This window comes from Notechis scutatus, chromosome 3 (assembly GCF_049901735.1).
Source record: "Notechis scutatus isolate UNSWTSFEM ecotype Mainland chromosome 3, rNotScu1.2, whole genome shotgun sequence".
Lineage (NCBI taxonomy): Eukaryota > Metazoa > Chordata > Lepidosauria > Squamata > Elapidae > Notechis > Notechis scutatus.
In genome coordinates this window covers 83,285,100-83,308,843 of record NC_142011.1, presented here as the reverse complement: position 1 = coordinate 83,308,843, position 23,744 = coordinate 83,285,100, and the positions used below count along the sequence as shown (strand labels likewise).

Below are 23,744 nucleotides of genomic sequence, written 5' to 3'. Positions count from 1 at the left end.
CTTTCATTGGCTAGAGCTGTTGGCATTTGATCTAGAGATGTACCCAACAAAAACTATAGATCAACAGGCTGTGGAAAAATACATCTGGCTCTCAACTCAGCAGTTGGACTGCTATCTTTAAACATTACACTGATCTCAAAAGCACACATTTTTTCTTAAAACTCAGACCAATTTCTAAATCACTGAAACTAGCAGTGAATTATGAAGCAAAAACTTCAAAATACCTTTTGCGTGTCAACCATCTGTCATGCGGGCAAACAAAGGTAGAACTAAATTGAAGAAATGCTGCATCATTAGGAAAGCCAGAAGAATATGTAGGGAACATTTGTGTATGAAAAGCAAGTAGAAAATGAGCAATGTGTTCAATAGGGGAGTTAAATTGGGAAAGGGTTTTTATTTTATTTTTTTGTATTTAAAAAAGCATAGTGGGGAGTAGTAAAGACTTAATGTGTATAGCAGGGAAAGAAAAAAAATACAAAAGAAAAGTAGAAAGTATAAAACTCACTGTTATTGTGTGTTCTTCAAAAAAAGAAAGAAATATTGAAGTAATATAAAGTTATAGCTCTTTGCCTACTGAATACTGTGATGATTATTAAAAAGTAGGATATATGCAAGTCCAGTTCAGTGAACCATTGCTTTTTTGAAATGCGGTATGTGTTATAGTTTTACCAGAAAGAGAAGTAAAACTGCTGGTATATTCATTTCTGTGCCAATACTCAGATGGCTTTTTAAAGCCAATATGTTACTGCTATTATACTCCAATTTTAGAAGTCAAACAATAAGTCTATTTTTACCATGATGCAGATAGATAAATTGACTGACTGAAGACACAGGGGTTTAGATCCTGGGGTAGCCCTTCCTAACAGTAATGTTCAGTAACTTCCTACAAGACAAATGTTCAGCATCATTTAGAAACTGGCCATACTATATGTACTTCCTTTTTTTTATTCTCTATTGAAAAGAATAGGAATCATTCAGCATTCATTTGCCTTTGACCAATTCCTGACAAATCCTGTGCAAACTAGCAATCACAGTTTAAATAAACTGCAAAAGTTAAGGTGAACTGTTCTTAAGCTATTCTGCTGATCAGGGCATAAAGGTAGTCCTCAACTTATGACCACAATTGAGCCCCGAATTTCTGTTGTTAAGTGAGACATTTGGGAAGTAAATTTTGCCCCATTTTACCAATTTTCTTGCCATATGTCTTAAGTGAATCACTGCGGTTGTTAAGTTAGTAACATGGTTGTAAAGTGAGTCTGGTTTCCCCATTGACTTTGCTTGTCAGAAGGTTGCAGAAGGTGATCATATGACCCCAGGACAGTGCAACTGTCATAAGCATGAGTCAGTTGCCAAGCATTTGAATTTTGAACACACGACCATTGGGATGTCGCAATGGTTGTAAGTGTGAAAAATGGTCACAAGTTATTTTTTTCAGTGCCATTGCAACTTTGAATGCTTACTAAATGAATTGTTGTAAGTCAAGGACTACCTGGGTAGTCTTTTGCATAGGCTCTTTCTGTTTGCATACTGTACACAAACTAAAACAAGTTTTCCCCAATCTGTAAAAACTTCCTGAAACTTCCTAATCAGCATATCCCCAGGAAGAGGCTAAAATTTGGGAAAGCAGAGGACATTTCCTGTAAATGTGGTTATTATAAAATAGAACAGAATTCTTTATTGGCCAAGTGTGATTAGACACACAAGGAATTTGTCTTGGTGCAAATGGTCTCAATGTACATAAAAGATACATTCGTCAAGAGTCGAGAATCATAAGGTACGACACTTAATGATAGTCATAGGGTACAATAAGTAATCAAATCATACTAGGAAACAGTCAATATAAATCATAAGGATACAAGCGACAAAGTTACAGTCATACAGTCACAAGTGGGAGGGGATGGGTGATAAGGAGTGATGAGAGGAATAACAGTAATCATAGTGCAGACTTTGTAAATAGTTGGACAGTGTTGAGGGAATTATTTGTTTAGCAGAGTGATGGCTTTCAGGGAAAAAGTTATTTTGGTCTAACGTTTCAAACAGTGGTTGCATGGAAAACTAAGATAAACTTAAAACAGCAGGTAACAGGCCATACTATCTACTATCAATAATATTATATCTTTCCCATAACCAACTTTTCCTGGCATGTTTCTGATCAAGGAGACAAGTGCAATGGAACCAGAACCCCAAACAGCTTTGACAGTTGTTGTTTTTTCCCCCACTTTCTCCATTTGGTTAAAGATTGTTATCCAGGTATCACCATCAACTGATGCTAGTGGATGGCTGGTTGATTATGAAGACATGGAATCAGGGGATAATGGTTTCCCTGGGGACACAGATGAATCAGATATCACCTTTTTTAGCCGGCCTGTAATTGTTGTGGTATGTATTGATTAGCCATCATTTGGCTTGTCTAATATGATCATTTCGTAGAACTTTCATTTTTAAAGTATTTGATAAACAACATTTATGATGCATAGGCTGATTGAAAGCTAAACACTTTTCCATGTATCTGTGAGTTATATGTCTTTTATTGGATCAGGAACCAGAGTACTAACCGTCTCCTTTGAATTCCAAAACAATATCAGTTTTTCATGCTGTTAAGGTGTGAATAGTCTCTTTATTTTTCCCAATGAACCGTTTCTTTCCAAATAGACTTTTTCTGGTTTTAAAAAAAGCTTTCCAATATTTTAGGTTTTCCTCATTTATCCTATCTCACAATCTGTTCTTTGTTCAAAATGATAAATTCACCCCCAAAAAACATTTTATTTCTGTTTGGTTGTCTCTGTTTAAGAATGTATGTCTTTCTTGCCATAAATTTAGTGAAGAAGATATAAATTGCTGCTTAATGAGGCCAGAGAGTATTGTTTGTGTGTATTCATAAGGACTTTGTGATACGATTCATGAGGGGATTAGACAGGAAAATAAGATAAGAAGAAAACATCATTCTGAACCAAAGCAGTGGAGAAATAAGTAAATTTTGAAGAAAGCTTGATTTTTCTCCCTTTCAAAAATGCTTGTGAATCAGTCATATTTGAAATATGTTTGTGGTGGGAATGTTGGTGTCAGTGTCTGGGTCTTTATGGAGACATTGTCTGACTGGATGGAACTAGGCCACCAAATCACTCAAATAGCTTAGAACTAACCTAAGTCTCAAAACATAAAAAATAAAATGGCAGACAATTAGGCTGCTGAAATCTGGTGTTTTGGCAACAGGGCTGTAAGGGATTCTCGGGGCTATAAAATGTAATGAAGTCCACGACTGTTCTTGCCTCCCCTTATATAGTTTGCTATCTTTTTCAATACATTTATCTTCTTGTTTTTGGACTAGTTCAATTGCACATTCCATCAACCCAGAGATTCAAAGGTTTCTAAGTTTTGGCCACCTGAAATACATGTTGGCAATGCCACCTTCGGAATGGAACTCTACGAAACGGAGCTTTTTCGGATTCCAGTCCAAGGATTCTTCTCTGTCGCAGACAACAGCCAGATTTTTGTTGAGGTAATCGACTCAAGCAGAAATAGGAATCAATGAAATTGTTTTTCAGGATCATGGTAGCTGAGAAAAGGCTGTTCTCGTACATCCTAAACCTGCCTGTTCAATTGCCTCTGGCAGACAGATGTCTCCTCTTGTGGTTTCTGCGAAAAGGAAATTGTACTGATCTTGAATTAAGATAATTTTTGTGGTAAAGACCAAGGCATCTTAGTAATATGGCAAGTCCAGTACAAAACGTGTGTCTTCCTCATCAAGTCTTTTATGAAATAACAGTCATTCATGAAAATAATGCCCTATTGTTTCATGTTTTTCTCTTTAAAATTGAAGCAAAACTGATTTCACATGCATGAGCACGCACAGTTTAAACAATGAACAGGCACAGTTCTTTCCTTCTTTTATTTATTTAAAAGATTTATATGATTGTCCATCCCAAGCATCTCTGGGTGGTTTTGTACAACCAAGAACTATGAAAAAAAATTTAAGAACTGCTGTGTATCATATGCAAACTCTTAATATACAACAGTGTCCCCTTCTTTCTCCTGCTCTCTTTTTAAGGAGTAGAAGATAAAATTCTCACTTGTTCCTTAATTTGTTAATGCCCTGTTCTAGTATCAGGTTGATCATTTTTGATTCTGTAAAAACTAACGTTCACATCCAACTACAGTCAACCAAGTCTGTGTCAGCACACTTTAAAATAGAGTGTAGTTCCTCTTGGTAATGAGTTTACTCTATGCAAAAATAGAATGCAGTTAGTTTTCATTTGACTTGGCATTTTATATGAAGACAGCCAATTAAGGTTTAGAGAACAAACTAGAAATAAACCATGAGTTAGCATACTAAAGTTTTCAAGGATATTACACCTATAAAACTATGTTTCCTTATTCCATCCACTTTTAAAAATGGTGGTTACCATAGGAGAAAAAAATGTCTCCTGAATATTTTGGATTGTAAGTCTTAAAATCCCTCATGATGTGGGGGGAATGATAGGCACCAGGTTTCCTAATTCTTCAGATTATCCAAGTGGGAGGGGTAGCCAAGGTATTCAATATCTGATTGACTGATTTTATCATATTGCTATTCAATCTTCAAAACATGAAATGTAGCATGATCTATTTTTCTTTTGTCATGCAGATTTCTCTGACAAAGGCTGAGAGATCCCTGGGCTTTGTAATCCAAACTTGCTTTATTTCACCAAATTCCTATCCTGACCGAATGTCAGAATATACCATTATTGAAAATGTTTGTCCTAAAGATGAGTCTGTAAGATTCTTCAATGTTCCAAAAGCAAATTTTCCCGTACCCAACACACATACTGATAAAAAGCGGTTTAGCTTCTTATTCAAATCCACATTCAACAGCTCTCTTCTCTTTCTACACTGTGAGGTGACCTTATGCACGAAAAAAGAAAAAGAAATTCCAGGATTAGCTCTGGTAAGTTGTGAAAAGATTCCTCTCCCTTTTTCTCTTTCTGGCACACACAAACACACATCTGTAATTACCTTGTTCTGCAATCTACACCACCACTAGGAGTTTAAGATAAAGCTTAAGCCAGAACTTCATTGGTTGTGATTTAATGTGTGGATCTGACAAAAAAGGTGGGCATAGATTGTTTTCTGAGAGCATCAATTATGTACAGTGTGATACACCTGCATTGCAACAACTCTGGCAGGTTAGCAAGGGTGAATAAACTTAGAATTTGCTTATTTAATGTAAATCATTGAAAAAGAAAATAGAGAAAGCCAAGGTTCTCAGATTTTCAATATCAGGACTAAAATGTGAAGTGAAGAACACTATTGATTTTATTGAAGTTAGAGCTGGGCAAGAAATAAACACATACTCTTTATAATGTAATTTCAATTTATAAGTTGCAGATAGTCACAAATTTGGCAATTTGCAAATTCCTGCTACAGATTTGAACAGGCAAGGTAGAGATCAGCATGCAGGAGGAGTGTGGACAGCCCTAGAGATTATGTTGTCAAAACTTGCTCATGAACCAACAACCAACTTGTAGAAAAAAAGCACAGAACAAAATTTTGCCGGGCTCTCTCTTTGCCTCTGCAAGCCCAGGTTTTTTTTTTAAATCTGATTCTGGCTATGTGACTCTTATGGGGGTTCGTGGCCCTTAGTTTAAGAAACCCAGCCTTAGACCTTGGCTCGCTGTGACATAGCTGGATAGTGCCAAGTTTGGGAAGCTACTTTACAATAGTGCAGCCAAAGAAGTTATAAGTGTGACTGATCGGTTAAACCAATTTGCAACAGATAATGTTAACCAATACATTTTCTATATGAGTGATGGTGAGTTTTTCCAGAATAGGTTGTATGGTATGAAGCTACTCCTCTGCATTTGGAGTTTTTATAATATTGAGGTATGGCTATATGAATGTTCCGTCTGCAAGTTGGCTCTTTTCCAGCATAAAAGAAAAAACAATGAATGTAATTTCATATGGTCAAGGATTAATGGTTTTTCTAAAAATGTGGCTGAATGGTATTTTTGTATGTAACCTAATAGGTATTTTGTTGTTATTCCCCCCTTTTTTCTATGCTTCCTCTTCCGTCTCATTCTTCTTTACATTAAAAACAGTAATAAAAATAATAATATATACAACTCTTGTTTCTTGAAAGCACTTGAGTCAGAAGGGATGATCAGTTTTGGAAGATCTTCTGCAGCAAGATCTTCTGTAATTGCCAAGTAGCATTTTCCCCATTGTAAGATTAAGCTGTTATTCGAAAGAATATTCTGTGTTTTCCCAGGATGTTCCTCAGTCATATAAGATAGGCCTATTTCAATTATCCTAGCTATCCATTCATCTTGCCCAACCTGTGCATTTCTTGTTGTTGGGACTGGTTATCCAGTCCCACCAATGTGCCATGTTAGCTGGGCATTTCTGGGAGATGAAAAATTCTCTTAAGAAGGCCAGCTTAACCACTAGGCTAATTCATTGAACTGAAGCTACTTGCAGGATCCAGTCCGGGTCGGTCACTGGGAACAAGTGCTTCCAAGCTTTCAAACTTGTTCTGGAGCCCATCCTCCAGGGACTTCCCTCCACCTGAATGTGTGCTTTAGACTATTCTATACATAGTACTTACGTGGTGGCTGGTTAGGTGTGGCTTCTTATTGATTGATTGGGATATAAGAAGTCACTCAACCCAACTGGGCACCACATAAATACTATGCATAGAATAGTCCAAAGCACACATTCTGGTGAGAGAGAAGCTCCGTGAAGATGGGCTCGGAAGACTAAACTCTGATCCTGGTGCTCCTAGACCCAGATTGGATCCTGCAACATTATCCTGGGACAACAGTGGGACATATACATTTGCCCTCACTCATGGAGTAAATTGTCATTACAATGATTCTAAAGGGTTAATAAATTTAGGAATAATTGGAAGTAACAACAGTGGGACAATATATGCTGAATTTTCCCAATGAAAACTGTTGTAGTTTTTGACAGCATGATATATATTTTCTACCAAATGTTTATAGGTGGCAGGTAGAAATTGCGTACTATTGTTGAAGTGCTTCAGGTTTACTGAAATTATTCGGTGCTCACCACATTTATTGTAAACAATGCATTCGCATTAATTTCCCAGATCCTGCTGCGATAAAATAATGCTGTTGTTTCTGAACCTTTACTGGTGAATTATTAGGTTCCTTCAGAGGATTTTGGAGGACAATAAATGAGCATTTAAACTAAATTCCTGCATTTTTTTATTGTTTATCTCAGAATATTTGTTTTATAAATGTAGTAAGCATCTCTATGTAGGGAAAAAGTCTCTTTGTTCCAAAGCATTAAGATAATCAGCATCTTTTCTAAATGGGCAATATTAGTTTTCCACTTGGGGGAAAAAACTTTGAACAGTCTTATAGCAGATGAACAATCAATCATCTTGAATAATCTCATCACCTATTGTGTTCGTTGTGTTAATGAAGATAACAGTTGGGATGGGAAGCAGAGAACTTTTTCAGCACAACTTGTGAAGCAACATGTGGATTTGTATGGACACTGCACAGAAGAGAGTTTCTGCAGTTTTGAGGATTGGTAGAGTTTTAAGTAATCCCAGTATCAAGGAAAAGTTGAAATGTAACTGAGGGGGAATTCTTGCAAGCATTTGTGGAAAATATTTTTATTAAGTTTTGTTTCTTCTTGAGTAAATATTACTAAATACCGATGATGATGATGATGCCCATTTGCTGTGATAATATAAATATTTTCATTGCGTCCCTGATCTTACCTCCCTCTCTCCATCTTGCAGTGTGTCCTTCCAGATGAAGCTTGTACCTTTCTTAATGTTGATATGATCTTTGCAATGATGCAGAATAAGAAAACCTTCACCAAACCCCTTGCTGTGATAACTAAAGTGAGATCAGAAGGTACTGAACATATTTTCAATCTCTGTATGAAAATTTGCCTCCTGGCACATACAATGTTGGCATGTGCCAGGAGGTGATATTATTATTCCTGATTTATAAGACACCATTATTTTTAAACACTAATATTTGTTTGCACTAATATTTTCCTTAAATCTTCTTTCAAATGTAATTTGGCCAAGGATTCATAAAAGAATGCATTTTGATTCTGTGTAACAATATGGAATCCATAAACATTCAGTAATGTTGCACAGTTGATTCCAGTTGTTCATTATGCTATAGGTATTGGGAAAGCTGTATGATTATTTTCTTTGGGACTGTAAATACAGCATTTTTTTTCGATGTATGAGACACACTCCCCCCACTAAATGGGTGGAAATGTCTGTGTGTCTTATATAGCGAATGTTGCAGAAGCCCCGCCCACCTGCTGGCCCCCACCCTTCGGCCTCTGCCTCCCAGCAATTTGCCTCCTTGCCGCAAACAGCAAACAACCTGGTCAGCTTCAGCACAAGCTGGTTTAGCATGAGCAGCTGATTGCCTCATGAGATTCAAGGAGGCCGAAAATGGGGCACATAGAGGCCAAAAACGGGGCACGCATGACAATTAACATATTTTCAGGAGGAGGAAATATATACAGTAATTAATGTACCTCTAATTATCCTCCAAGTGATCTATCCTCTGTTATCCTTATTTGTATATTGAAGATTCCCTACCTTTCATCTGCTTGGATAAAACTTCTCCATCAGGTGCAATTTGCTTTTTGTCCTTCACGTCACAGCCCACAGCCCACATTTCTACTTTATATATTGACTTAATTTTCCCCACATAATTACTTTTCTTAAAAATAGCTATTCTCATAATATTTAGAATTTCTTTTTCCAAGGTATGCAAGACTTCCAACTAATTAAATTAACCTAATTCAGTTAACTGGTTAGTTGGACCCATCTGATATTAACTTATGAATAGTTTCATATGTTCAAAGAAAATTTGCAGTTGTTTTGATAACCCAAAATTATTTGCACAAGTAGAACTAAGAAGAGGATTGCACTCCAAAGAAACTCTTGTCTCCCTCAATATATTTGTTAGGTCTATATACCCTCCCCTTTATCCATATGAGAAAAGAAACAATCCTATGTTAATTTGTTTTTTTATTTGAAGCTGCCAGAAATCTGAAAAGCTGGATAAATATATATCTTTTTTGCCTTTTCATAATTGAGTGCAATGAACATTCCTAATAAATGATGTGATATATAAAGGTTCTTTTCATTGTGTAGTTGGAAGCACATTGATAAGCCGTAATAAGCCAACATTACCTTATTCATCCTAGATTGGAATTGGTTGTTGTTGTTTTGTTAAATAAATCCCTGTTGTATTTTCTTTCTCTCCTTCCGCCCACCCTCTGCTTCATAAGTGGAAAAATGGTAGAAAGTTGCAGAATATAATCTCTCAATACTGTATATAGAAAAGGATGAGTCTAAAATATAGTTAAAAAGGCAATAGGTGATTAAATATGGCAAGCGCCACAGCCAATCCTTACCAATTGAAGTTGGGCCATTGTTTTCAAAATCAGGGTTGATAATAAATGGATGGCAAAAACCCAGGAGTCCAGCTAACAATGCATGTGTGCATGAAAATAATCTTTCTTTGGGCCCCTCTAACAACTACAGCAAACATGAGCACTTATACTTATTTTGAAAACCTCAGCCTTGCACACTCCCATTTGGTGTTGACATGACACATTAATTAGAGGGTTCCAATGCTTTCCGATGGAGATCAAAATCTTTCACTTCTATACAAAGGCTGTTTGAAATTCTGGAATGCTTTCTAAGGGTTTTTTTTTTAAAAAAAGATGAAGATCAGAAATCCCTTAACCTCAGTCACATAGAGAGCGCTTCTTGGCATTTAAGCAGTTGATGGTACAGCATGGTGCGCTGCTTTAGGTGTGAAAAGGACAACTGTTTTTGCTTAGCTGTTTGAGACTGCCAGGAGTTTTTGCAAATCTTTATTCTTGACACAAATGAATCCATTGAGGACAACCCAGAAAGATTTGGTCTCTGCACACAATGCAATTAAAATGCTTGCTTTTTGTGTGTTTTTCTGGCCTTATCCATAATCTCTCATGAATTTCAAATGCCTCATTGGATCAGCAAGAATGGATGTCATTTGGATTCAATTCTCTAAGGAATCTAGTACCTCAGTAGTTCAAATGGAACCAGATATTTTATAGATCTTTTTTAGACGTTTCTTATTTTAGAAGAGAAAAGAATTTGATAATAAACATGGTGAACTAAGGGCTGATAAGATTTATTGTGTGATGCATACTGGAATGCGTCCTAGAATTTTTCAGACATTCAGCTTCATGGGCAGCAGCATGCAAGTATACACACAGTGTGTCTTTACTGCCATTTACCCTCTTGGTTATGAATCAAGCCCTTGAGGTTAATTATCATTGTGAACTAAGAGCAAATTTGTAAGGCTTAGAAATACTAACAACTAAATAAGAGTTGCATCTCCAAGACATTAGTTATCACAGATTTTGATGCAAAACAGGCCATTTGTTATGTGCATTGTTACAAACCATGTTATTGGATCCACTCCTGCTAGATCTGCGTTAGAAGCCAAATAAAGAAACTTGGAGGCACCATAGATACAGAATCAGAACAGAACATTCAGTTCCACAACTTGCTTTTTTCTCCACGTGTTACACTCATGATTCCCATTAATGGAGATCAAGGATAATATAGTTGCATGTTTAAGAGAAAACAAATCCTTCCAGTTTTTTGTTGTTGTTTTTTAATGTTGCAAGGTTGGGCTATGTAGGCAACACCATGGCTATAGTGAATTCAATCCTAGTGAAATTAGAAACATATTTAGAAACATTTGACTTGTGGGCTACTGTATGGGTTTCTTTTATTAGTTAGTTTGCATTTTCTGTTACTCTGGCATCATTCATTTGCGGAGAGCAGCATAGGATATGGAAGATTGTACAATAAGCGAATATATAATAATATATCAATATCAATCATTATTTTGGTAAACTGGTGACAGTTAAAATCTAGATAGATGTCACACCTGTCTTCTGCAATCAGAGTCAGAATAAGTGGGCTTCATCTCAGCAGTGACTGAGGGAATTCTGGGTTTTGAAATCTGCATTTCTGAAAGGTCTCTCGACTGGGATAACCTGTTTTATGCAAACTATTTTGGGAGTAAAATTCGTTTGCCTCTATATTCTTTCAATGCCTTGGATTTACGTGTCTCCAACTTACTCTTACTTCTTTGGTCTTTGGGATAACTGCTTCTGTTTTACCATAAATGCTTCAAGGGTGAAATCGAATTCTTTACAGAAAAAGCCAATGCTTGTGATTTGGCAATAACCGGACAGCACCCGGTAACTTTGGTTGCCTGCGTTTTTCAAGATTATTTCACCAAAGACACTTAATGAGATAGAAAGGATTTCCTTTCCTCCTCTTTACATTCTCACTCAGGTTTGATCAGTTTAACTGGATTTCTTACTAGGCTACAGATTCTACTTAAGAATTTCTGTTGGGTATAAATTTTTTTCTTTCTTTCTTTCCTTTTTTTCTTTTTTCTTTTGGCAGATAAATCCTCCCACTTGAATCCTTCTCAAGGATCAGCGTGTAAGTATATATAATCCTCCTTGTTTTTAGGGAACTACATCTAGAAAAATGAATAGAACAGAAGAGAACCCCAGGATTGGAAGATCCCAAAGGTCTTCTAGTCCAACCCCCTGTCCAAGGCAGGAATCCTTATACCATCCTGGGCAAATTATTGTCCAATCTTGTCTTGAAAGCCTCCAGTGATGGAATTCCCACAACTCCATGAGGCAAGCTGTTCCACTGATTTATTGTTCTCTTTGTCAGGAAATTCCTCCTTAGTTACAGGTTGGATCTCTCTTTGATGAGTATCCACCCATTGCTTCTTGTCCTACCTGTAGGTGCTTTGGAAAATAAGTTCACCTCCTCTTCTCTGTGAGAGCCACTCAAGTACTGGAGATAGCCATTAAGTCACCTTTAAGCCCTCTTCATTAGATAGCCATACCTAGTTCCCTTAGTCCCTTAGCCATTCATCATACGATTTAGTCTCTCTTTGTTGCTCTTGTCTTCACTTTGTTGCTCTTCTCTTTGCTCTTTCATTCTCAGCTGAACTGAGAATGGTTGTAAACCTTTTTTAACGTATGAATTATGTAGAGAAGCAGGTTTTTTTTTAGGAGAAAACCCATGTGGGGAAACTGCCAAAGAGGCATTAGGCCCTCAGGTTCAAATTCCCATTTTACCTTTGAAGAATGCATCTGAGTCTCAAGATACTTGCTCTGGAAAAGGGGCTTAAGCCAAGAATTCTCCATCTTGGGCTGTTGAAGTAAATATACATAATATTATCCATAAACTAAACTAAATAATATATAAATCAGGGGTGTCAAACTTGATTTCATTGAGGGCCGCATCATAGTCGTGTTTGACCTCAGTGGGCCAGAATGGGCATGGCAGGGTGGGTGTGGCCACCTCGATGTCACTCATGTTGGGGGAACCTATGGTGGCCCAAGCACTCTGCCAGTGAAAATGGGCTCTCGAGCTCTATTTCCAGCTGCGACGGCCTCCTGCAACCCTCTGCCAGCAACAATGGAGCTCAGGAGGTCCCCCGTGGCCCTGTTGAGCTCTGTTTTCACTGGCAGAGGCACCGTGGGCTGGTCCTTCACTGACCTAAGCACCCCGCGAGTCGGTTCCGGCCCCTGGGCCTTGAGTTTGACACCTCTGATCTAAATTAACAAAACTATGATGATTGGTGGATGGGATTCACCAATGGCTAGATCCATGGTCTCCATCTTTGCTTGCTGCTTTGCTATTGATGCTATTTCTTTCAAATCAAATAAGGCTTGCACAGGCCATGTAGAAATGAACTTGTACGACACCCTCATGAATTAAAAACAAAACAAAGTAGAGGTAGTCCTCGGCTTACAACCATTTATTTAGTGACCGTTTGAACGGCACTGAAAAAAGTGACTTACGATTGGTCCTTGTGCTGGTCACAGCTTCCTCACAGACACATGATCAAAATTTGGGCCTTGGCAACTGGCAAGCATTTATACGGTAGCTAGCATCCCTTGTGGTGTTATCATAATTTGTGATTTCTCCAGCTGGTTTCTGACCAGTGAAGTCAATTTTTTTTGGGGGGGGGGGAATCTGGGTTTGCTTAACAACTGCACAATTCACTTAACAACCTCACAATTCACTTAACCACGGTGCTTTGCTTAACAACCATGGCAAAAAAATTAAAAGGAGATAAAATCAGTTCCACTCACTCAACAACAAGCCTAGCTTAGCGATGGAAAGTCTGCTCCCTATTGTTGTAAGTCAAGGACTACATGTCGGGGTGGGATTCTACCAGTTTGCACCAATTTTCTAGAACTGGTTGTTAACATTCTAAGCAGTTCGGAGAACCGGTTGTTAGAAGAAATTACTGGCCTAATCCTGTAAGGAAAGCAGGAAGGAAACTTTCTGGTGTTGCTTACAGAAACTGCCTCTCCATTGACCCTTATTACATTCTTGGCAGGACTAGACTTCCTGTCTCTGGAACTTCTCTGGAGGTTTTATTTTCCTCCTTTTCTGGTACTTTGCCTCTGTGGAGTGACCATTCAAAGTTACAATGGCACTGTAAAAAGTGACTTATGACCATTTTTCACACTTACGACTGTTGCAGCATCCCCACAGTCATGAGAGGCCAAGCGAGGAGATGCGTGCCTCAATGTGAGTGATGTTGAGTTGGCCACGCCCAGCCAGTCACATGACCACCAAGCCATGCCCATCAACTAAGCCACGCCCACAGAACCGGTTGTTAAAAAACTTGAATCCCACCCCTGCTACCTGTATACATAATATTGTGGTGTTGGCATCCCTGTGAACAGTCGGCTGATGGGGAGAGATGGCCGGCACTCCATCTTAGGCTGGCCTTCCAGTGAAATTAGCAGCAAACGAAAGGGCTCCAATAACCCGGAGACCCTAGAAATATGACGCCTTAAGCCAAACCTCAATAAAAATGAACGAGGCTCCACCCCGTAGCTCTCTTCGCATAAAAGGAGTGAAAGTTGCGAATGGCTGGAAGTGGCTGCCACCGCTCAGCAGACATTCAAAGCCCTGCTTTCAGGAACCAGATGTACACTCACACAAATTATCCTGCTTCTCCCAGTACGGGCTCCATGTTACAGCCTGGAACCGATTTCCGTCATTAAAACTGCTGCCAAAATGTGAAAAACAATTGTTTCTATTTATGTATTTGCTGACTTTCAAGCTGGCACTCCTGCTTGGTTGACAGTCTTTCCGCTCCTCGCTTAATATGCTGCTGAAGACAGTTGGAGAGATGGGATGGAATTGGCAGAGGCCTTGTTTCATTATTTGAATTGAGTTTTATCCTGCCTTACCTCAGAGGCACAAGCGTGAGGGGGTCCATGGATTCAAAAACGGAGGAGGCTAAAATTAGAGATGTAAGTTATTTTTGGTCTTTTCAACTTAAAAACAAGCAGAAAGCGGCAGGAAACCTACCAGGGCGAAGCTGCACATGGGAGAGCCACATTTTAAAATTGCATCCTGCTTCTCTGCTTTGTTCTTGTGAAATAACGGGCCACGCTAACCGAAGACCTATTCAATAGTGTAGTTTATTTGGACTTTTCCTTTGGGTGGACGTTGTGATCCCAAATCTACACACCCAGCTTTTTTCACACCCAGCTTTCCCCTGTTGTGTTGCCAGAATCAGCATGAAGCTTGAACATCCTCAGGGAGTCCTCGACATCACAACCGCAATTGAGCTCAACATTTCTATTGATAAGCGAGACAGATGTTAAGTGGTTTTTTTTTACCCCATTTTACAACCTTTTGTGGCACAGCTGTTAAGTGAATCGCTGCAGTTGTGAAGTTAGTAACACGGTTGTTAAATGAATCTGACTTCCCCGATTGATTTTGCTTGTCTCAAAAGGTGTTCCTGGGACACGTCAACTGTCATAAATGTGAGTCAGTTGACAAGCGTCCCGAATTTTGATCACGTGACTGTGGGGATGCTGCAACGGTCATAAGTGTGAAAAACGATCATAATTCCCTTTTTTTCAATGCTGTCGTAACTTTAAACAGTCACTAAATGAATGGTTGTAATTCAAGGACTACCTATACTGACATGGGCCAGAAGCAGAGGGGAGGGGGAGGCAAAACAAGCTACTTGAGGCAAAAAGAGCTTGAGGTGAATTTATATTTGGTAAGCCCAAAAGGTGCCAAGTCCTGATTACAAAATGCAATTTAGGGGTGGAAAAATGCCATCCCTTTTGGTTTTTTTTTTTTTTTTTCTGAATGCAAGTAAAATGTCTTTGATTCTGCATTGCAAATGTGTTGATTTCTCTCCCTCTCCCCCTCCTCTCTCTCTCCCCCTCCCTCCCTCTCTCCCTCCCCCTGCCCCCCCCTCTCTCATCTTTGAATTTCACAGCTGTTGTGTACGGCCTGGACACGTTGACAGTTGTGGGAATTGCCTTTGCAGCTTTTGTGATAGGTGCCCTGCTGACAGGAGCTTTATGGTTCATCTACTCCCGCACAGGTGAGTCGGATGTTTTTCTCCCAATTGCACCATGTATCTGTAACACTGACCATTTTCACTGGCCATTGATTTGCTTTTGAAAAATAAAAGCCCCTTAAAGATGGCTATCCTGATCAATCATTTGTCATTAAAAGGATTTCTTTCTAAACCATAAGAATTTCAAGTGGGGAGAATATTTATAACCACACTAAATGACCATAGATAGCAGTGGTTTTTTTTCTTTTCAAACGGGCCATTTTAAGATGTATGAATTGCAGCTAATACATTGAAAGGATAGAGGAAAAATGTAGCTATCCTAAATAGGGGTGGAATTTTGTATCTTGCATCTGAGTGGAAAATGAAAATCCATTTGAATATGTCAATTGGCATTCATATCAACTTGTCTTAGTAGAGATTGAGGCAACCATTTTATAGCCAAATATGGTTCACTGAATTTCCTGAGACTTTCTTTCAAAGAATCATAGGTAGCTTCTTCGTTGCATTGCAAAGAATATAATGATAGATCCTTGTTGTGGTTAATAGAGAAAACCCAAGTAAGTAAACAAACATTATCATTGGGGTTTTAATTTGGTGTGTGTAATTAACCCTTCTTGTCTAATCATTTTCCAGTGCAGTTTTTGTGCTTTCCCACAATGTTCACATTAGGGCTCTGCAGAGATCTGCTTCAAAGACTATTTTTTGAATGGTCTCTTCCTGAACTCTTGTGGGCTATCTTTTGCAGCTGAAATGAGATCTTAGGAAGAGATACTTTGCTTTAAGGTATTTAGCACAGATGCAACATGCATGCCCAAACATGCTCCAAATCACATTTTGTCCTTTGTATCTCGATTGCTGCATTACCTTAATCCACTTTATTTCTTGGTTAGAAATTGGGGATGCTCTGTTTGGGGGGAGGGGATGGAGAAACTGCTTGTCCTCTGTGGAAGAAATTATTAGCAAGGAAAGTCTATATTTCCTAAAATCATAAAGCAGAAGAGCTTTGGTAAAACATGTACAAGCACTTCAGTTAAGAAATTCGTTCTGCTGTGCTTGCATTACAATAATAGAAGGTCCATTTAAAACTGAACATCTGCCATAGATTAACAAGAGAACACATCACCTTACTTTCTTGTTTAAATGCCTCATTTATTTCTAAAGTATACGATTTGGCCTTGATACATTGGAATCCTGTTTCCTATCATTTATGAATCAGAGTTAGTTTGGAAAAGGCAGTGTCCAGTTTTGAGCACAGATCTTGACTCCTACTTAATTCTACCTCATAAAGGTGATGACTAAGCCAGAAAATTGCAAGTTCAAATTCAAATCGGAAACTACAACTAGTGGCTTCCAAACAAATCAGGATATGGAAAACAATTTTAAACTACAGTATAATAACACATCTTGTGGAAAATTCTGATTAATTGTGGCTTGTTAACCTGGGATTTGTGTGTTTAAGTGAGAAGCAAATAGAAGGGAATGGGGCTGTATGTGTATTTGAACCTTATATATCTGGTTTACTGAGGTAATATTTGATCATTTGAATGTGTTTATGGCCTATCCTGCTGCAACTTTATACTAGGAAGAGATTAGACAATCTGGCATAATTCCCTAAATCCTCTTTGCCTGCTTGGTGAGGGGAAACAGCATATAAGTCTTGTTTGAGCAATTTATTCAATGGTGACTTAGTACACCGGCTGAACTTTTTACTAGTTTTCCCATTCCTAGTTTGAATACAAGTGGCTCTTTCAGATGTCAAAGTTTTGCTCATGTCCAAGGAGCTCTCAACAAATAGGTACAGAAAAACATGTTCCTTTGCGCATTCCCCTCTTCCCACCCCCTTCCTTGTACGTGACGAGTCCATCCAGCGAATGCAAAGGGGCCAAGAACAGTCTTATTATTTATTAATCTGAACTCAAAGCAAGCCCGTTTTCTAAACATATGTAACTTTCACCTCTGAAGATCTCTTGCTATCAAATAACAAGATTATGCAACCTGCTCTTCCCCTCCCCTCCCCAAGCCCCCAAATAATTTGGTGGGAAACTTAGAAGACACCCTTTAATAAGTTCAGACTGAAGAAAAGAGAGAATACAACACATTACGTTTTGCGTATGTGAACTTCGTGTACTGAGGGTAGAAAAAGCAAACAGAGTGGCTTGAAAGGGAGCCATATTGGCAGGCTTCTTCAGTGTGAATAATAAAGAACATGCTGTTGCACTCAGATACATATGACTATAAGCGGCTTAAAGATTGTTTATGGCCTAATAGCTGGGATAGTGACATTTACAAAAACATTCACTTTCAATAGTGTTCAGACAAATGGTGGTAAGGAACCTTTTCAGAAACAAATCTACCATTCCAACTGGCTTAAAGTGGTACATTTTGTCCTCAGAAATTTGCTGCAGGGCCCCTTCCTCCTAGGAATAGTTGCTTGCAAAAATCATCGTGGATAAGGTTCATTGTTTGTCACAACTCATAAACTGTCATTCAGCTAGTCCCCGACGTACAACCACAATTGAACCCAACCTTGCAGCGGCTAAGTGAAACATTTGTTAAGTGAACTTAGCCCCATTTTATAACTTGTCTTGCCGCAGTTAATAAGCGGAATCACTGCAGTCATTAAATTTGTAACACGGCCGTTAAGCGAATTAGGCTTCTCCATTGACTCTACACGGCACGGCAACCATCGTAAATATGAGTCAGTGGCCAAGCCTCTGAATTTTGATCACATGACCATGGGGATGCTGCATTGGTCATAAGTGTGAATAACGGTTGTAAGTTACCTTTTTTTCAGTGCCGTTGTAACTTTGAACAGTCACTAAATAAGCTGTTGTAAATGGAGGACCACCTGTATTTCATCTGCTTTGTTGATATTTCTGAAGACTCCCAAATTCCCAATGGCAAGCTGTATGATGGAATCAGGAAGGGATGAGATTTGGGCTGTCGCTCAACTGCAGCACCTATTTATACTCAATTTTCCATGCAGTAGTGACTAATCAAACTTCTCTTTAGCCTGTATTTTATATATTTTAAGAGCGATAAGTGAGTGATTGGAAAATTTACAGGCTGTTCAACAGAAAAATCAAGGATTTATTTTCCCTGGACGAAAGATTGAAATTCCAGCACAGATCTGTGCCACGGAGACAAGGGGGCATATAACCCCATAGTTGAAAGGGGAAAAAATGCATCTGTTGCAAGTTTTCTAGCAAGAGGAAACGGGGGAGGGGAAAAACACGAGATGGCATTTTTTTGGCTTCCAGATATTGACAGCTGTGTGTGCCGTTTTCCCCAAAGAGGAAAAGATATTCACGGACACAGAGTTGGAGCAAAACGTACACAGATTGCAGCTGATAAGCCAAGGCTGGTGCACGACGCTGTGCAATAGAGTGGTTTGTAGCCTGGGTGACAACATTGTTGTAATAGGACCCAGCAGAAGGAGATGCAGCCAGTTCTACATTTTGCAGATCATTTTCCTGGCAGAAAGATTGAGGGGCCCTATTAAGGGAATGAAAGCAGCGGACTTGAATATAGAGAAATCATGCTTTTTTCCCTCTCCTAGAGGTTCTCAGGTTTTATTTTGGTTTTAGCTAAGAAAGCTTTACCAAAAAAAAATCTCCAAAAAAAAAAAAAAGGATTTCTCTCAGAGATAGCATTTACAGTGTGAGGAAAGGCTTTATGCGCCTAAAGTTATGGGATCAAAGAAAGAATACCTAAAGTAACCTCACAAATGGGACACTTGAACTAAACCCAGGACGCAGTCCAAAGTTTATTTTGGTTACACTGACAAGAAAAGGGGGGGGAGGAATCAACCTTGGTTCTAGTTCCTGCTGCCAAAAAAAAGTATGAGCCCCCAAATATTTCCCCAAATAATAAGTGAGAGAGTTTATTCATGCATTTTCTCTTTAGACGGTGTAGGAAGGAAGAAGCAGAAGGTTGGACTTGGACCCAGGACGTAAGGATTTGAATGCTTTCTAGATTGCACATCCCACTGTGTACCTTACATTCATTACAGAGTCCCTGGGGAAATAAATATGGGGAAATTTGGTCTATCGATGTTTACAGCTTCGAACAAGGACAAAGATAACTTGATAAATTATAGAGAATTGAAGACCCTTCCCTTCCCTTCCCTTCTCTGAACTTTCTTTTTCTTAACTTCCCTTCCTTCCCCTTCCCTTAACTTCCCTTCCTTCCCCTTCCTTTAACTTCCCCTTTTTTAACTTCTCTTCCTTTCCCTTCCTTCCCCTTCCCTTAACTTTCCTTCCTTCCCCTTCCCTTCCCTTCTCTTTACTTTCTTTTTATTAACTTCCCTTCCTTCCCCTTCCCTTAACTTCCCTTCCTTCCCCTTCCTTTAACTTCCCTTTCTTAACTTCTCTTCCTTTCCCTTCCTTCCCCTTCCTTCCCCTTCCCTTAACTTCCCTTCCTTCCCCTTCCCTTCCCTTCTCTTAACTTTCTTTTTCTTAACTTCCCTTCCTTCCCCTTCCCTTAACTTCCCTTCCTTCCCCTTCCTTTAACTTCCCCTTTCTTAACTTTCTTTCCTTCCTTCCCCTTCCTTCCTTCCCCTTCCCTTAACTTCCCTTCCTTCCCCTTCCTTTAACTTCCCTTTTCTTAACTTCTTTTCCTTTCCCTTCCCTCCCCTTCCCTTAAGTTCCCTCCACGCCCCTTCCCTTTCAGAGGAAGCCAGGAGAGTGCGAGGACAGTAGAAGTAACTCTGAGCTTCCTTTTTGTTTATTTCTTCCTCCCCTCCAGGAGAACCAGAAGGAAGGCAGCAGGTTCCTACATCGCCCCCACCCTCTGAAAACAGCAGTGCAGGCCACAGTATCGGCAGCACACAAAGCACCCCCTGTTCCAGCAGCAGCAGGGCCTAACCCAGGAGGCGGGATGGAAATGCACGTAGCAACTTCAGAGACCAGAGGTTCAGAAACAGCTGTTTGTCGCCTTTCGGTCTATTGGTTTGGATTCTTTTGGCAAAAATGAGAAGGCATTTCCTTCTTCTTCTTTTTTTTCCCCCGGCTTTTCTCTGGAGAAACACGGTCCTTGAATCTCCCGCCGCATGCTAAGGCTACACGTGACGGAGCTACTCTCTTTGTGCAGCTGTGGACTGGATACAAAGGTCCAGGCATTCTCAATGTGAAACACAACTTCCCCCCACTCCCGCCTCTGCAAATGCTGCTTTGTCTCCAGAGGATCCCAGAGCCGAGTTTTTGCAAACGTGCAGGAGGACCCCAGGTGTCGGCAAAGGGATTTCAGTCTCATAAGCTGGGGAAAGAGGGCTTGGTATTTTTCTTCTACTCCTTCTTAACCTCCCTCGCTCCCCCACCCACTGGGCCACAAAGGCAGGGTGGTTTCAAATGCCACAGCTGAAAACTGGTTTCCTCCGATAGGCATCGCAGGTCACCATAGCTGTGTCACTGTGTAATTGTTGAGCTTGACTTTGGAAAGCCTTTTGCCCCTGGTTGTGCTATTCTCCATTTAAGGGATGTGTATCCACTGAAGCTTTTGAAATGAAAGCAGCGTACAGGGGCTAAAAATACATGTTGGTTAGATATTTGTAATTGCTATCCTTCCTTCTCATATATCCAAAAGCTTGCTTGAATACTTAGGGTAGCTGTAAGGGTTGCTGCATTTTTGCTGCCTTGGTGGGAACTACCTTCCCCTCCCCCAGATGGAGCAACTTAGTCTCACCCTTGTAATCTAAGATTTCTCTACAAGGCACTCTTTGTATCCTGCATGCTTTTCACCTGCTCTTTGTCTTGTGGCGATTTGCATTAAGCCATCCTATGGTCCTGTCTCGCAGCCTTGCTTCGTGAAAGGCAGGGGGCCACGGACCAGTACCGGTCCGTGGCCTGTTAGGAACTGGGCCACACAGCTGGAGGTGAGCAAGCGAAGCTTCATCTGTACTTGCAACCTCTGCCCGGTACTAGCACCACGGCCTCTACTCCACCTCAGATCATCCGGCTTAAGATTCTCATAGGTGCGCAAACCCTTCTCTAAACTGCACATGCCTGGGATCTAGGTTGCGTGCTCCTCCCCCCCACCCCGGTCCGTGGAAAGATTGCGCTCCACGAAACCGGTCGCTGGGGCCAAAAAGTTTGGAGACTGCTGATGTGAGATGTGCTTGCAGATATAGCCACCTGCCTACTCACTGCTGCGTTAGACGTGGCTTCGTAGATGCATTTCCACTGAGTGAATTTGCAGAATTGTCTACGGCTTTTGTGTCGAATGGGGAAATCTTGTTTTTTCTGTAAAGGCCACGCCCACCAATGCATCCATAAAGCTATATTCTGGAAGAGGGTGGGTAGGTTGTACTATGATTGCACTTGGAAGTTCAGGATGAGGTTATTTCATTGGCCAATTTTGAACTTAGGAATGCCTGAATATACTTCACCAAAGGAAGGAAGACTACAAAAAGTAAAATGATTCCCTGATACATTTTTTTAGATATTTTTACATTATTTTCAGAGCCGTCTATTGTAAGACATTCATTTTGATTGGATTTGTGGCCTCAAAGCATCTGGAGATGTTTGTAGTATACATGTGGCCATGCTTAACATGACTCCTTAAGCATATATTGCTGACTTCTAAAAGTATAAACTAATATTCAAATTCAATTCTGTGTCCCATGACAATGGTTCTGCATTAAAAGTAGCTAGCTTTTTTCCCTTTAGGTTATTGGAAAACACTAAGGTCAAATATTGTGGATCCAGTTTTCTATCATGTTACTTTTTTCCCATTTGTTTAGTGCTCAGTGGAGACAACTATTGAATCATGCTATTTGTGACCTATAGCATCGATAGCAAGATGTCTCCCATAAAAGCTTTTGTTATTTTTTTTTATTCCGACTCATCTCAGTTTCACAATTGGAAATGCATCAAAGTAACACTTGAAATGGCATGAAATTGTAAAAATATTATGTTATCATTTTGAGAACTGAAAGCAAAATCAGCACAGTTATTTTGATAACTTCAGACATTAGGTTTTTTTTTTTTCATATTTTTGTAGTTGAATTTTTATTAGATCAATTTACTGGTCAGTTGCAAGGGAGTCAGAAATTGTGCCCATTTAAATTCAGTTTGCAGAGTCATATTGGTTGATAATTTGGAACCATGCCACTTAAAGATTATTTTAACTGAGGTATTTAAATATGTGTTGAACAGAAAAGTCCTGTAAATACCTCCCCCTTCAACACAAACTGTTAGACTAGTGATTGCAAACCTTTTTGGTTCATTGTTATCATTATTATTACTGCTCCACCACCAAAAGCTTTAAACATGTAAAAATATTGTGCAATTGTGGTAATCCCATCTGAAATTTTATGAGATTTTGGACGAGGAAACAAAAATCCTGTTGAGATTAGCAGATTTCCTGAGATTTTGGCCATTCCAAGATTTTGGCCATTCCTTGCTTAACAAGCCACCCTTGGGATTCCTTTGCTAAATGCCACAGTCATTAAGCAAGACATGGTGTGTCCACAACTTATGATTTTACTTTCCCTTCTCTACTTAACCGTTGCAAGGCAGTTGTGAAACATACCAATGGCAAACATGTGTCTGCAGGACACTGCAACAGTTGTAAATGCACATTGGTTGCAAAACACCTGAATGGTGATCATGTTATAACTATAAGGATTGGTCACAAATCAATTTTTTTAACACTGTTGTAACTTTGAATGGTTGTTAGATAAGGCCATCAGTAAGTGAGGACTACCTGCTTTCAATCTTAGCTTCTTGTTTGTTTCGTGTCCTCACTGGAGACTTGTAAGAGCTATATAGATTAGTAATGATCTCTATGTTGGAAAGGATTCCTTAGCTAATTTGAGTGAAACTGCACTAGGATTTCAGAGGAGGTCGAGAATGGCTAAATGCACAATGCCTGCCTGGGTTTTGCTCATAGTAGAGCCCAAAGAAAGCTGGGGTTTATGCCCCCACCTTTCCACTCCATTAAAATTACTTCTGGGGCACAAAAGAATTGCCAGCTGACTCCCAAAAATCCAATTACAGCAGTCAGTTCTGATCCCATTTTTTAAATAGTAGCTCAAGAAACAGATTAAAGGGATATGTCAGGCCCAGAGAAGCACCAAGGACCCCACAGTTCAACTCTGAGCTACGAATATTCTCTTCCATCAGAAGTAGGTATAGCTTTTCACCCCCTCAAGTAGAATGTTCTCACCTGCTGATGGGCAACATTTTCAATTGTCAATTTTATTAATGTTCAGCTCCAGGAGCATATTCCAAAGGTGGTACCCAGGAGAGGACCACTGTTTTGGTTGCATTTCATGCAACCTTGTAACCTCGCAACCTAGGTAAGCTACAAATAGTG

General features: G+C 39.5%; 1 protein-coding gene across 5 annotated transcripts in view; it reads left to right on the top strand.

Moving 5' to 3' along the window:
• TGFBR3 (transforming growth factor beta receptor 3) overlaps window positions 1-21,831 on the top strand; it is a 165,752-nt gene extending 143,921 nt beyond the window's left edge. For 4 of the 5 annotated variants that reach the window (XM_087960597.1, XM_087960599.1, XM_087960596.1 and 1 more), the window contains exons 11-17: window positions 2,239-2,379; window positions 3,329-3,499; window positions 4,625-4,924; window positions 7,748-7,865; window positions 11,462-11,500; window positions 15,345-15,452; window positions 20,175-21,831. In XM_087960597.1, coding sequence (XP_087816723.1) covers window positions 2,239-2,379; window positions 3,329-3,499; window positions 4,625-4,924; window positions 7,748-7,865; window positions 11,462-11,500; window positions 15,345-15,452; window positions 20,175-20,293 — 996 coding nt within the window. In that variant the 3' untranslated portion in view covers window positions 20,294-21,831. The remainder of the gene's footprint in view (window positions 1-2,238; window positions 2,380-3,328; window positions 3,500-4,624; window positions 4,925-7,747; window positions 7,866-11,461; window positions 11,501-15,344; window positions 15,453-20,174) is intronic. The other variant, XM_087960600.1, reaches the window with a different exon arrangement.
• Window positions 21,832-23,744: the final 1,913 nt, after the last annotated feature.